At 32.6% G+C, this 15235-nt stretch overlaps 1 protein-coding gene across 1 annotated transcript; it reads left to right on the top strand.

The window, feature by feature from the left end:
- The first annotated feature begins 12786 nt into the window (after positions 1–12786).
- LOC108288260 (putative olfactory receptor 56B2) lies at positions 12787–13746 on the top strand. Its single transcript, XM_017507149.1, has one exon. It carries the CDS (start codon positions 12787–12789, stop codon positions 13744–13746), a length of 960 nt encoding a protein of 319 aa, XP_017362638.1.
- Positions 13747–15235: the final 1489 nt, after the last annotated feature.

Raw genomic sequence — 15235 nt, 5'->3', positions numbered from 1 at the left:
GGACTGTCAAGCTGGTGACTGCTGGCATCTTCTTAGGCAGACATGCTTTGGGTTATAAATTGACTGTTATCTCTCAAGGCAACTGCCTGGTGGGTGAAATTTCCTCTCTGAAGTGGTACTTGCCCTGTGGGGAGTGTCTAGTGAAGGGGAGGTAAAAGGCTATATTTGCATTTCTAAATGGCTAAGTAGGAAATGGGAAAGAGGAAAGAAAAAAGGAGAGAGAAAAAATAAACTATTTCAAAAAACTGTGGTCCATGATTACATTATTAATTTTTATACAATAATTATACTAAATACACTTGTAGAATTATATTTGAAATATTGTTAAAACACAAGAAGGAAGAAATTGAGCTTTACGAGTTAATAATAACAGAAAGGGTTGAGAGGAGAAAGGAAATACAAGAAAAAATACTATACCTTTCATATAAAGGGGAGACATGCTATATAGTGTAAATTTTAATAATTAGATAAATATATGTATAAAAATACTTTTGGAAAAGTTTCAATGTAAGGATAACCTTAATTGAGCACCAAAATTGGTTCTATGGTCCTGCGCTTGATGTACAATGTTATACTTTGTTAGAGTTGCACAATACTTATTTAAGAAAGGTATTATTATCTCCATTTTACAAATTCAGAAATTATGTATTAGGTAGTGTAAATGGTTGTTCATAGTGATGGTAAAAAGTAAAACTGAGATTTAAATTTAGGTTTATTAGTCTCAAAATTTGTTTATTACGCCATCTTTTACCCACTTTCTATGGGTTGAATGTATGAAATATGACCACATAGTACTCAGTAAATTGATAGTATGAAATACTTCTGTGTTTAAACAGTATAATTCCTGAAAATAAAATTTTATGGATTTTATATTTTTCAGATTGAAAATACACACAATTGCAAAAGCATTAGTTGATAGTTTTGGATATTTTGACCAATAGAAAATAATAGAAAAATAGGTAAAACTTGTAGATAAAAGATAACAAATTGTGTTTTATGTACCAATGATAGACAATATTCTTTCTTTTCTAGTGCATATAAAAATCCACAAAATTTTTGAGCTTCTGATCTCAAATAAATTGTGTTTGATCAAAAAGCAAACTTCAATAGAGTCCATAAATAATAAAAATAACATTTTACATTGAGTGTAACAAAGCTGGAAATAAAAAAATCGATGTATTTAGTTACTACATTCCCACCAGCAGTTTATAAGCACTCCCTTTTCCCAATATCCATGCCATCATCTGTGGTTTTTTCGACTTTTTAATAATGACCATTCTTACAGGAGTAAGGTGGTATCTCATTGTGGTTTTAATTTACATTTCCTTAATGATTAGTAATGCAGAGCGTTTTTCCATTTACTTTCTGAACATTTGTATGTCTTCTCTTGAGAAATGTCTATTCATGTCCTTTGCCCACTTTTTGATGAGCTTGTTTTTTCTTGCTGATTTGTTTGAGTTCCTTTTAGATCCTGCATATCAGTTCTTTGTCAGATGTATAGTTTGCAAATATTTTCTCCCATTGTGTGGGCTGTCTGTTTACTCTGATTAGTATTCCTTTTGCTGTGCAGAAGTTTTTTTTTAGTTTAATTAGGTCCCATTTATTTGTTTTTATTTTTGTTCCATTTGCTTTTTGAGTCTTATTTATAAATAACTTTTATTTATAAATAAACACTTCTAGACATTTAGAGTTGTTTAGAAGACTTGTTTCAATATTTTCTTCTAGAATTTGTATGGCTTCATGTATTAGATTTAAGTCTTTGATCCATCTTAAGTTGATTTTTGTATAAGGTGAGAGATAGAGATCCAGTTTTATTCTTCTATATGTGGCTTGCCAGTCTTCTCAGCACCATTTATTAAATAGTGTGTCCATTCCCCAGTTTTACGTTTTTTTATGCTTTGTGTAAGATCAGTTGACAGTATGTATTCAGCTTTATTTCTGGGTTCTCTCTTTTATTCCATTGGTCTATGTGCCTACTTTTATAAGCACACATACTGTTTTGTAATTATACCCTTATAATATAATTTGAAGTCTGGTAATGTGCTGCTTCACACTTGTTCTTTTTGTTTAGGATTGCTTTGGTTATTCAGGCTCTTTTTTGATTCCATCGAATTTTAGGATTTTTTTCTCATTCTGTGAAAAATGATGGTGGTATTTTGATGGGAATTGCATTGAATCTGTAGATTGCTTGGGCAGTATAGTCATTTTCACAATATTAATTCTTCCAATCCATGAGCATGGAATGTGTTTCCATTTGTTTGTGTCATATACAATTTCTTTCATCAGTATTTTGTAGTTTCCCTTATAGAGGACTTTTACCTCCTTGGTTAAGTATATTCTTAGGTATTTTTTTTTTCAGCTGTTGTAAAAGGGATTGAGTTCTTGATTTGATTCTCAGCTTGGTCACCGTTGGTGTATAGCAGTGCTACTGATTTGTGCACATTGATTTGTAACCTAAGACTGCTATATTTGTTTGCCAAATCTAGGAATCTTTTGGAGGAGTCTTTAGTATTTTCTAGGTATGCAATCCTATTATCCGCAAACAGCTACAGCTTTGACTTCCACTTTTCTTCTTTTGAACTGAGAATGAAACTGAGGAAATTACTTGAACATTTTTCGTATCAAGGGCCTGCCAAATTGATATGTAGGTGAGAGACTAATAATAGTAGCAGGATTATAGCAATGTCAAGAAACCATGAAAAGAATTAGAGTCAGTTCTTCCTGTCCTATTTGCAAGAATTCACATACTTTTCTCTGATGTTGTAAATTTATGCTTAATAATTTTTATTCACATTTTTGAGTCATATTCTAGAATTTTTCATTTTATAAAATGAATAAAGCAAATTTCATCACAAAATCAACGTTTCTTTATATTTTATTTCTTTCTTCATCTTGGTAGAAAAATTTATTTAATGAATGCCACTATTCATTTCTCCACTTTCTCATCCTTAAATAATTCTTACCTTAACAGAGAACTTCCCAAACCTAGAAAAATATATCAATATTAAAGTACAAGAAGATTATAGAAATACCAAGCAGATTTAACCCAAAGAAGACTACCTCAAGGCATTTAATAATCAGATTCCCAAATGTCAAAGATGAAGAAAGGAACCTAAAAGCAGCAAGAGAAAAGAAAACAATAACATATAAAGGAGTTCCAATACATCTGATAGAAGACTCCTCAGTAAAAATCTTACAGATCAGAAAAGGCGTGACATATTTAAAATTCTGAAGGAAAAACACTTTTATCTTAGAATAGTATACCTAGTGATAATATCCTTTGACAATGAAGAGGAAATAATACCTAGTGATAATATCCTTTGACAATGAAGAGGAAATAAAGACAGAAAATAAAAAGAAGAAAACTAAAATATACCACCATAGAATATCACGTTTATTTTTAGAAGACGCAAGAGAAGGAAAGAAGAGAAGGCTACAAAACAATCAGAAAACAAATAACAAATGGCAAAATTTTGTTTAGTAAAGAGAAAAAATAAGGAAAAAGATAAATTCCACCCCCCAATAAAGTACTAGTACAATCTACAGCATACATTAACTTTGAAAACATTGTGCTTAGGTTAGTGAAGAAAGAAAGAAAAAAAGAGCTACCTAGTATCTGATTCCATCTGTATGAATATCCAGAATAGGTTAAGTCTACAGAGAAAAAAGTAAATTAGCTATTAAAAGGGAATGGATGCTCAGGGCAATAATGAGATACTGACTAATGGTTATGAAGTTTCCTTTCAAAGTAATAGAAATATTGTGAAATTAGATAGTGGTGATGGTTGCATAGAATAATGAGTGTAGTGAAAGCCACTCAATTGTATGTTTTTTTTCATTTTATATAACTTTAGGGGGTACAACTGAATTTTTGATACATGGATGTATACCCGCAGATAACCTGGCTGTTGTGAAATCCGGGCTTCCAGTGTACCCATTACCAGAATAGTGTACATTGTACCTGCTAAGGAATTTCTCATTCCTCACTCCCCTTCCATCCTCTCACCTCCCAAACTTCCAGTATGTATTTATTCCACACTCTATATCTATGTGTACATATTAGGTAGTTCCCACTTATAAGTGAGGACATACGGTATTTGCCTGTTTCTGAGTTACTTCGCTTAAGATAATGGACTCATGTTCTATGCATGTTGGTGCAAAAAACATTATTTCATTTGTTTTCATGACTGAGTAGTATTTCATCATATATCATACCACATTTTCTTTATCCAGTTATCTGTTGTTGGACACAGGTTCATCCCATATCTTTCCCTGTGGTAAACATACTAGTGCCAATATTTTTAATGTAATTATTTTAAATGTAATTATCTTCCTTTGGGTAGATACCTAGGAGTGGGATTGCTGGATGGAATGGTAGTTCTATTTTTAGTTTTTTTGGATATTTCCACACTGTTTTCCATAAAGGTAGTACTAACTTACATTCAGTGAAAGACAACATAAAAAAACTGCCAAAATTGTTCTCTGCATGTATGTTTCTTGTATATTTTTCTGTAAAATAAAAGAGCATAGATGTCTGAGAACAGGAAAGTACTTAAGGAAGTGTATAAAGATATAATGTGCTTTTATTTAATCACAATACTGAACAATCCTTTTTTGAATGTGCTTAATATAATCACTAACTGAAAATGATAGGATTTGTGTTTTAAAATTGATATTATCCAAAAGTTGGTCGAAAGCTTATATAGCAATTGTATATCAATATATCAGAAGTTTCCTCTACAGTCTAGAATTAGGTTCTAATTATCTCTGTGCAAACCCCATTTTATTTTTCCAACTAATAAAAATAATCAGGCATTTTTCTTGTAATTAAAAATACTTAACATTAGATTAGTTATTGTGTTTTATTATTGCACTTATTAACATCACTATTATTATTTCAAAATTAAGGCATTTAATTATTCCTGATTTAACCTTTGTGCATAATAAGCCTGAACTTTTGATTTATTTTTACTATTCTGTAATAGTCATCACTAATCTTTCTTGAAAATAAATTTCTTGAAAACCAATGCTCACGTTTTCTGATGCTTTTTTAATAGTTCCTAGTCTAAGAGTGTGAATCGCTCAATGACGTTATTTAAACAGACACATGAAAACATAAATAAAGGAAGATATTAAAGTGTCTGTGTGAGCATTAGAACATTTTGTGCCTGCTTCTAATGTGTATGCCACAAGACTTTAACAAGAAAACCACAACAATTCTGCAATCATATTAATATCATAACTTTTAATAAAAAATATCCTGTGTTCTTTCTCACTTCCCGGACCATGTATACATGGCCACACATAAGCACACGTGCAGATACATTCATAGGAAAGTATTCACTTATTTATGTAGCATATAAGAGTGAGCATGGGAGGTTTACACCCTTTTATCTCTTGTGAGCATTGTCTTTACTCCAACACTGTGAGCCTCATTATCTGAAATATCCCCTAGGGACATACAACACACAATTTTCTTCAAAGGCTCACATCAGTAGTAAAGGTATCAAGAGATTTTAATGTTGAAGGCAGTAAATTGTACCTATATTTTAGGATTATTATATGCTCTTTGACCAAGATTCTAAACACCTGGACCAAACTGCATTCCACTCATTGCACTGGCATCTGGAAATCAGGTATTAAAGGTCATGAAAAGGAGACAGGGTAGTGACAGGATTTTTCTTGTTGTAGCTCATGGTGGATAAATTGTAGAGAGGTTTTGCTAAAGTGTACAGAGCCTTTGAGTGTGCACTATTGATTATTCTCAGAAACACAGATTTGATTTCATCCAACAATTTTGAAAGCAGAAATGCCGCAGAAGTTTGTTTTTGCAGAAAAATGTTTATTTCCCCAATTTTCAGATTCCTATTCAGTGAAACTTTCCATGATGATTATGAATATTTATAAACAAAAGAAATAGGAATCATTGGAGATGATGAAAGTCAGGTATGAATAACTTGATGACAGAGAGAAAAAATAGAAAACAGTTCTTTATTATGGTTAGAACTCTATTTCGTCTTACCTGCCCTCCTCTTATTCCTTAGAATAAGAATCTGATTAACTGGCTTTATTCCTAGGCAGACATAGTTATGACTGTGTTTCATATATTTTGGATACCAAACACACTTGGATAAACCTACAGTCATTTTGAGAGAAGAGCACGGCCTGTGTAAAGATTGAGCATGATCAAGTGAGAAAACAAAGTTGCTATCTACAGAGCTTGGGAAATACACAACTGATGATATCAAAATCATACTTTATAAAAGGTGGTATTTGTTTTTAATGTTATCATTTAATAGACGTACTCAGTCATAGCATAATACAAATCTATTTTTCTTGCAGAAAAGTTAAATCGCATTAAAAGTATTTTATAAGCTTATATTTCTTGATAAAACTTTTTTTTTTTTCAATTGTGGTCCTTAGCTTCAAATCCTGGTAATTCAGAACTTCAAATATTAGGGACTAGAAAGTATTATAATCTTTCTGTCTTTTTCATAAAATATTATTTCCTTAAATTATTAAGCTCAATTATCTTTTTCTCATCACCAGCAATCATATAGGTTTGTGTAAATTAGCATTGCCACAGCAGTCACATTGCCCAGCTGAGTTCCCAGCAAGTATAAGTATCATTCTCAGAGGCAATTTATAGTATATTTTAAACAGACATCTTTCTCAATCAAAATCTCTTTCCCCTTGATTCTCTGACTTTAAAAAAAAAAAAAGCATTTTAAATTTGTTTTGGAAAAGTATTATATAACTCGTGCTTAGTGCTGTATTATTTAGTATCAGCAGGATCTTTAACTGAAATGCTTGTAAGTGTATTTGAAATAAGAACTAAACTTTTTGTTTAACAATAAAGTCAGTTTTAGTAATTAAGCGTACATAAAAAGGAAACACAAGAGACATAAATATTTATGTGTTTCCTTTTTACAGTTATAGTTTTAATATATATTTAACATAATATATGCTAAATATATATAATGTGAGATATCATGTATATAAGATAAATATTATATGTGAGATAAAGACAGCATAAGTCATCCAAAGATATATTTTTTATTTTCAGCTTATGGGTATTTTTAATTTCTTTACTTGCTTCTATTATACAGACACATAGAGTTATGAGATGACTGCTTAAATGAATCGATAAGGAGGAACAAGTAATGATTCAATATTTTTCAAATATTTGTGATTACTTGGTATATATTAGTCAAATATTTATCAAAATACATTAGAAAATATAGCTTATTTTCACAATCTATACAATTATGTATGCATGTATATGAATTATTACAGTTTTGTTTTAATAGTAAATTATAAAGGAAATTTTAAAAATATACAAACATGAAGAACAAATTTACAAGCTTCACAGAATGACACAATAATTATTTATTTATTTATTTTTTTGATTGCATTTTAGGTTTTGGGGTACACGTGAAGAACATGCAAGATTGTTGCATAGGTACACACATGGCAGTGTGATTTGCTGCCTTCCTCCCCTTCACCTATATCTGACATTTCTCCCCATGCTATCTCTCCCCACCTCCCCACCCCCCCGTCCTTCCCCTAATTCCCCCCAACAGACCCCAGTGTGTAGTGCTCCCCTCCCTGTGTCCATGTGTTCTCATTGTTCAACACCCACTTATGAGTGAGAACATGCGGTATTTGATTTTCTGCTCTTGACACAATAATTTTTTTATGCAAGGAAACATTTTCTCATTTTGTGAACACATACAATAGCAAAGAGCTGGAATCAACCCAAATGCCCATCAATGATAGACTGGACAAAATGAGGTACATATACACCATGGAATACTACACAGCCATAAAAAATGATGAGTTCGTGTCCTTTCTAGGGACTTAGATGAATCTGGAAGCCATCATTCTTAGCAAACCAACACAAGAACAGAAAACCAAACACCGCATGTTCTCACTCATAGGTGGGTGTTGAACAATGAGAACACATGGACACAGGGAGAGGAGCATCACACACTGGGGGCAGTTTTGGGAGGGTAAAGGAGGGACAGCGTGGGGGTGGAAAGGGTGAGGGGGATAACATGGGGAGAAACGCCGGATATTGTATACACCTAAAGTAAAATAAAAAAACAAAAAAATTTTTAAAAATTAAAAAAAATCATTTACCTAATACAGCAAATGCTAAAAAAAATTAATAATAATTACAAAGCTTTTCTTAGCCTTGCAATTATTAGTGTAAATCCTTCCAATGTGGCTAAGTCAAAAATTGAAGATCAGCTAAGAAGTTGTGATTAATGTAAGTGGATTCCCAATTTTTCAATTTTCTTTATGTACTAATAATGTGAGAAAAATAACTACAGTTTTTTCTATTATTTTGCTTGAGGGAAGAAACTGTGTCAGACATGAAAATGACACAATTTGGTTCAATCAGTATGTTTTTTTATATTTTTAATTTTTTGTCTGTATATATTGCATGAGCATATTTATGGGGTACATGAGATGTTTTGATACTGGCATGCAATACATAACAATCACATCGTGAAGGATGGGATATCCATCCCTACAAGCATTTATCTTTTGTGTCACAAAAATTCCAATTATACTATTTATTTTTAAATAGCAATTAAGTTATTATTGACTATAGTCAGCCTGTTGTGCTATCAAATACTAGGTCTTATTCATTCTTTCTATTTTTTTTGTACTCATTAATCATCACCACCTTCCCCTCAGCCCCTACACTAACCCAGTACCCTTCCCAGCCTCTAGTATACAACCTTCTGTTTTCTAATTTCATAAGTTCAATTGTTTTGCATTTTAGATGCCACAATAAGAACATGTGATATTTCCCTTTCTTGCCTGAACATAATCATTATTTTATTTTACCTAACATAATACTCTCCAGTCCCATCCATGTTGTTGCAGATGACAAGATCTCACTCTTTTTCACAGCTGAATAGTACTCCATTGTGTATATGTACCATATTTTCTTTATCCATTCATCTGTGATGGACACACGTTGCTTCCAAATCTTGGCTATTCTGAACAGTGCTGCAATCAGTTTTAATTGCATGGTGTCATGCATTTCATCTATTGTTTCTCAAAAGTTGTCTCTATCCAGCATTTAGTTTCTTTGGTTTCTACTTTGACTGACATTAATATTTCCTCAAAAAGTTTTGGGGAAGGTTTTTAGTATGTTATTTCTATTTCTATAAAACTCTTTGTGCATATATTGCATATAGTTTTGTCTTTGTACTTTTTAATTGCATATTTATATACACACATACACACATGTATATATACTAGTCCTGTGAAATAGGATAAACTTGTGGTATAGATTAAATAATTAACCTTTACCTCCCACACCAAAATATTTGTTTGGTCTGCTACCTTATTCATTTGTTTATTTTGTCTTTTAGGGTTTTTCTTTGTTTATTCTATTTCATGATGAGTATTTTATTTAGAAAATTACATTTTCTGGTAATACATGAGGTAGACATTTTAGGCCTGTTTCTTCTGTTTCTTTTCATGCTTCTTTTTTCCTTTTCCTTTTTCTTTTTTTTAAACTTTAGTTCAGGGGTACAAGTGCAGGTGTGTTACGTAGATAAACTTGTGTCATTGGAGTTTGTTGTACAGATTATTTCATCATCCAGCTATTAAGCCTAGTACCCATTGGTTGTCTTTCCTGGTCCTCTTCCTCCTTCCACCCTCCACCCATCAATAGACAACCCTGTGTGTTTTTCCTCTCTATGTGTCCACATGTTCTCATCATTTAACTCCCAGTTATAAGAGTATGTGGTATTTGATTTTATATTCCTGTGTTAGTTTGCTAAGGATAGTGCTTTCTACGAGATAATATTTGACACCAGTGTCATAATTCTTAAAGCCCATTATGAAATGTCATTCATTAATGTGTTCATTTATTCATTCAAAAGCATTTATTCATATGTACTATATGCATAGGATTTTGCTAGATGTTATGAATTAAATATAAATTGAATATCTCCAAATATTAAGGTATGTAATACCTTAACATGATAAGTATCTTGATTCACTCACAATATAATAAAAGATAAGAACACAATAAGAACTAAAAACTAAAACTAAAAAGAGGTACTTTTAGTTCTTTTCCTGTATTCTACAATATAATTGTGAGTTGAGATACTTACCATGTTAAAATAAAAAAGATTGATTTCATCAATGAATATATTTTTTAACTGCAACCCCATCTCTTTTTCTTTATTATTGTTATTATTATTATTATTTTTTTTTTTTTTTTGAGACAGAGTCTTGCATTGTTGCCCAGGCTGTAGTGCAGCGGCGTGATCTCGGCTCACTGCAATCTCCACCTCCTGGGTTCATGCAATTCTCCTGCCTCAACCTCCTGAATAGCTGGGACTACAGGCATGCGCCACCATGCCCAGCTATTTTTTTTGTATTTTTAGTAGAGACGGGGTTTCACCATGATGGTCAGGATAGTCTTGATCACCTGACCTCGTGATCCACCTGCCTCAGCCTCCAAAAGTGCTGGGATTACAGGCATGCGCCATGGTGCCTGGCCCCCATCTCTTTTTAAATTGTGTTATACTCAAATGATTTAGAGTGAGGATCTCTATTCTCTCCAAAACAAAATTGAGTCTTTTAGAAGAAGGAATAATTAAATGTAGATTTAGTGTGGCAGGAGTGAGGGCACAAAATAGAATAGAGGATTGCAAAATCACAAAGCTGATAATATTAGTGTGATGTGGGTAGGAAATCGCTAACAGCAACAGAAGAGAATAGAAATCCGACAGAATTCTAAACATACTTCAATCTAAAAGCATTTATTTTTTCCTCTTAGAAAACATTTCTGACCTCCAGAGTTTTGCTTACTTGTCATTTCTATCTACTCCTGTATAATTCTAAGATGTTCTGATGACACAAGAAGAGACCATTGAAGAGTGCTATTATTGATACATTCATCCTATGTTGTTTTGTTATTTCTAGATGCTGCCTTTTGTAGCATCTAATCTACCATCCTTCAATGTAAACACATAAAAATCAAACAAGGATACAGTTAAAATAATAGAAAAAGGAACAACTGGCTATCTTGGATTTATTCATTCTTCTAAACAATGTTAAATAGCTCCTTATGATATTTGGAAGTTTATTCTTGGAAGAAAATTTAACTAATACTATGAGTGCATATACATCAATTATGACAATGGACAAAGAAGGGGTTTCCTAAGAAATGGAGATTTGAATCTATTATTCACCTTTAAGTGTGAGATCCCCAGTAACCTTCTACCACACAACTCCAAGAACACTGGAAGCCATTCATGCAGCATGTAGATCAGTGTTTTTGTTTTTCCTCTGGAATAATTTAAAGTATCTGAAAAAAGACCTATTAGCACAGAAAACCAAGCATATCTCCAATGGGGCAAAGAAGTGACTACAAAAGCATTCATCCTTCTAATTGATCTTCACATATCACCCAGAGTTTTGAAACAGCTTTCTAAAGCAGACCAGGTTTGAATTAGTACTCAGAGGTCATCATGATTTGATAAATAGTTTCCAAATAAAAGATAAACAAAAGTATGAAAATAAATGATTGAATCTTAGAAGTTACTGAAATATAGAGAACAGAATAAGTACATTTATCTAAATAAAAATCCATTAATTTACCTTGACTCATTATGGTATAAATATAATAGTATACCATCATATGGATTAAGATGAATATATCTGCCAGCTCAATATCAATACTACCTTTTCCATAGATGTTATCATTTTAACCCACAATACATTTTGCATTTTCTGTGTCATTATAGTATTCTTTAATACTGAAAATATTGACAGGAAGAAATAATGAATAGCCTACATTTGTTGAGAACAGATTATAAACATTTTTTTGTTTCAAAATAAATTATTCATATATTATTATATCTTGATTTCATAGGTATTTTATCAATGAGTTTATCTCAAACTCTTGGGACATGTTGTGTGTGTTTCTTTTCTTCTATTTTGTTTTTTTAAAATTCTGTGCTGTTCATTATAGTGTGACTGAGTGGACTGCTCTAAGACCAAAAACATTTGCAGGTAAAGAAAACTTACTTGAAACCATAACGAATTGGATTTAAAGGACAATATGATTTCTAAAGAATATTACTGTCCTTTACAGTGGGAGAGAGTTGACTAAACTTTGTATTTCAATCTTCTTTCTATAAAATGTTTATACTAATATAAATTTCAATGAAAATTAAATGATATATTATAGCATTTCCCATATTCTCAAGTGTGTGAATATGTGAAGAACTAAAAAGAGCTACTTTTAGTTCTTTTCATGTATTCTACAATATAATCTTTTACATGAAAAAAAGTCTCAATGCTTAAATACTTGTATTCTGAGTCTATACAATAAATGTCTAAAGAAACGAAGTCATCAGCAAAGCAAAACTTAAGGGCTAAAGCTGTGAAGTCAGATCATTTTCAACTTGTTCTGCCTCCCTGGCTAAAAAGTTAGAAAAATATGAAAAATGTCCTGACTTCTTCTAATATTTTATTCCTCAGTATGAGAAAGAAGAAAAAAATATAACCAGCCTTACAGGGTTTTACGGGTGACTAAAACTGTTGATATGTGAGTTAAGACACAGAATGCACCACATGCCACAGTTCCTGTGTCATGATAAATATCCAATAAAATCGAAGTGGTAATATGAAAATATTAGTCTCTCAATCTCTCTTAATGTCATAATACTGGGTAATTTCCTTTCAAATTCTGTCAGGAAGAGAATTAAGAATAATAATGTTGAATATTATTCCTCTTAGCGAAGGATGCTCCAGGAGCGCAGAGATTCCAACACCTCTAAGTTCCAGGTCTCTGAATTCATCCTAATGGGATTCCCTGGCATTCACGGCTGGCAGCACTGGCTCTCCCTGCCCCTGGCTCTGCTCTACCTCTTAGCTCTCAGTGCCAACATCCTTATCCTGATCATCATCAACAAAGAGGCAGCACTGCACCAGCCTATGTACTATTTCCTGGGCATCTTGGCTGTGGTGGACATGGGCCTGGCTACCACCATCATGCCTAAGATTTTGGCCATCTTATGGTTCAATGCTAAAACCATCAGTCTCCCAGAGTGCTTTGCTCAGATGTATGCCATACATTGCTGTGTGGCCATGGAGTCAGGTATCTTTGTCTGCATGGCTATTGATAGATATGTAGCCACTTGTCAGCCACTACGATATCCATCAATCATCACTGAATCTTTTGTGTTCAAAGCTACTGTGTTTATGGCACTGAGAAACAGCCTATGTCCCATCTCAGTGCCTGTGTTGGCTGCTCAGAGACACTACTGCTCCCGGAATCAGATTGAGCACTGTCTTTGTTCTAACCTTGGAGTCACTAGCCTATCTTGTGATGATTGGAAAATTAATAGTATCAACCAGCTGCTTCTGGGTTGGGCACTCATGGGAAGTGACTTGGGTTTGATTATTTTATCATATGCTTTAATACTTCACTCTGTCTTGAAGCTGAACTCTACAGAAGCTGCATCCAAGGCCTTAAGCACCTGCACTTCCCACCTCATCCTAATCCTTTTCTTCTATACAGCTGTTATTGTGATTTCCATCACTCGTAGTGCAGGAATGAGAGTTCCCCTCATTCCAGTTCTACTCAATGTGCTACACAATGTCATTCCTTCTTCCCTCAACCCCATTGTATATTCTCTTAAGAACAAGGAGCTCAGGCAGGGCTTATATAAGGTGATTAGGATGGGCATCAAGAGAAACTGACACAGAGAGATGCTTGCTTTTGTTATTTCTTCATGATTCTTTATATTCACCAAGAATTGCAAATGGCAGAAGAGCTTAGCAACAGAGAGGCACAGTGGCAGCATTTCATGTGAGATAAGAAGTTAGTGCCGATAACTGAATATTACAAAAAAAGAGATGGACATATTATTTGAAAACTTTGAATGTCAAGCAAAAATATTCATCACAAAGATTTGCATAGTGATACTTATTTTCTCATAGGATCTTAGGGAAAGCCTAGTGAAATGTACATCTAATTTCTCCCCTACTTGCATTTCCTAGAACTTTTATTAGTCATGAATAGAAGTGGCAAAGCAGAAATTCTGCCAATCTCTTTCTTATAATGAGAAAATTTAAATTGTTTGCATGTGTTGTAATTTTGAAAGGCTAGGACTTATTTTTCCCATTTTGCTATTTCCTTTCTAATGTCATATATATTTAAAAAAATTGAACAGACATTTTTCTAAAAAATATTCAAATTGCAAACAAGTACATAAAAATGTTTAACTTCATTAGTCCTTAGGCAACAGACAAATTCATATCAAAGGCATAATATAATACCACAACTTCATCTAATATGTCTTTTTTTTTAAAGAGAAGTTGCACATATTGGCAAAGATGTGGATGCATTGGAGCCCTTGTACATTTCTGGTAGAAATGGAAAACGGTATGTAGCTGCAGGAAAAAGTTTGACAGTTACTCAAATAGTTAAACAGATTATCATATGACTCAACTCCTAGGTGTATACTCAAATTAATTGAAAACAGGTAAGGTGTTAAAACAATTTTTTTCCAGGAATTTTTTTACATCATTATTAACCAAAAAGTAGAAATAATGTATATATCCATCAATTGCTGAAAGGATAAGCAAAATAAAGTATACCCATAAAAGGAATTCTTATTCTGTTACAAAAAGAAGTAAAGTATGCCACATGTTGCAACATATATAACTGTTGAAAACATACTAAGTGAAAAAAATTAAGTTCAGTTGTCCAACTCTTATGTGAGTTCACTTACATGAATACACACAGTAGTCCATAGAAACAGAAACCAAATGAATTGTTGTCAGAGACTAGGGGTACAGGATGATAAAGAGAGACTGACTAGTGGTTACTGGGTTTTCTTTTGAGGTGATGAAAGTGCTCTGGGATTGCATACAGGTGATGGTTGCACAGCATTGTAACTGTATCTAAAGCCACTCAATTGTATATTTAATTTTTTTTTATTTTTAACTTTTGTGGGTGTATTTTATACACACATACACACACACATACATACATTTATTTATTTAGTAAATGAGACGCTTTACTACAAGCATGTAGTGTGAAATAAGCACATCATGGAGAATAGGATATCCCTTCCCTCAAATATTTATCGTTTGAGTGGCCAAAAATTCAATTACACTGTTTAAGTTATTTAAATATGTACAGGTATTATTGGTAATAGTCACTCTGTTGTGCTATCAAATAGTA

Source organism: Cebus imitator, unplaced genomic scaffold, assembly GCF_001604975.1.
Source record: "Cebus imitator isolate Cc_AM_T3 unplaced genomic scaffold, Cebus_imitator-1.0 Scaffold370, whole genome shotgun sequence".
Lineage (NCBI taxonomy): Eukaryota > Metazoa > Chordata > Mammalia > Primates > Cebidae > Cebus > Cebus imitator.
The sequence above is the reverse complement of the archived record's forward strand: the minus strand, read 5'-3'. Positions and strand labels throughout refer to the sequence as shown.

What these genes read in the sequence shown, in the direction of transcription:
- LOC108288260 (XM_017507149.1), top strand. Translation starts at nt 12,787, where the DNA reads ATGCTCCAGGAGCGCAGAGATTCCAACACCTCTAAGTTCCAGGTCTCT.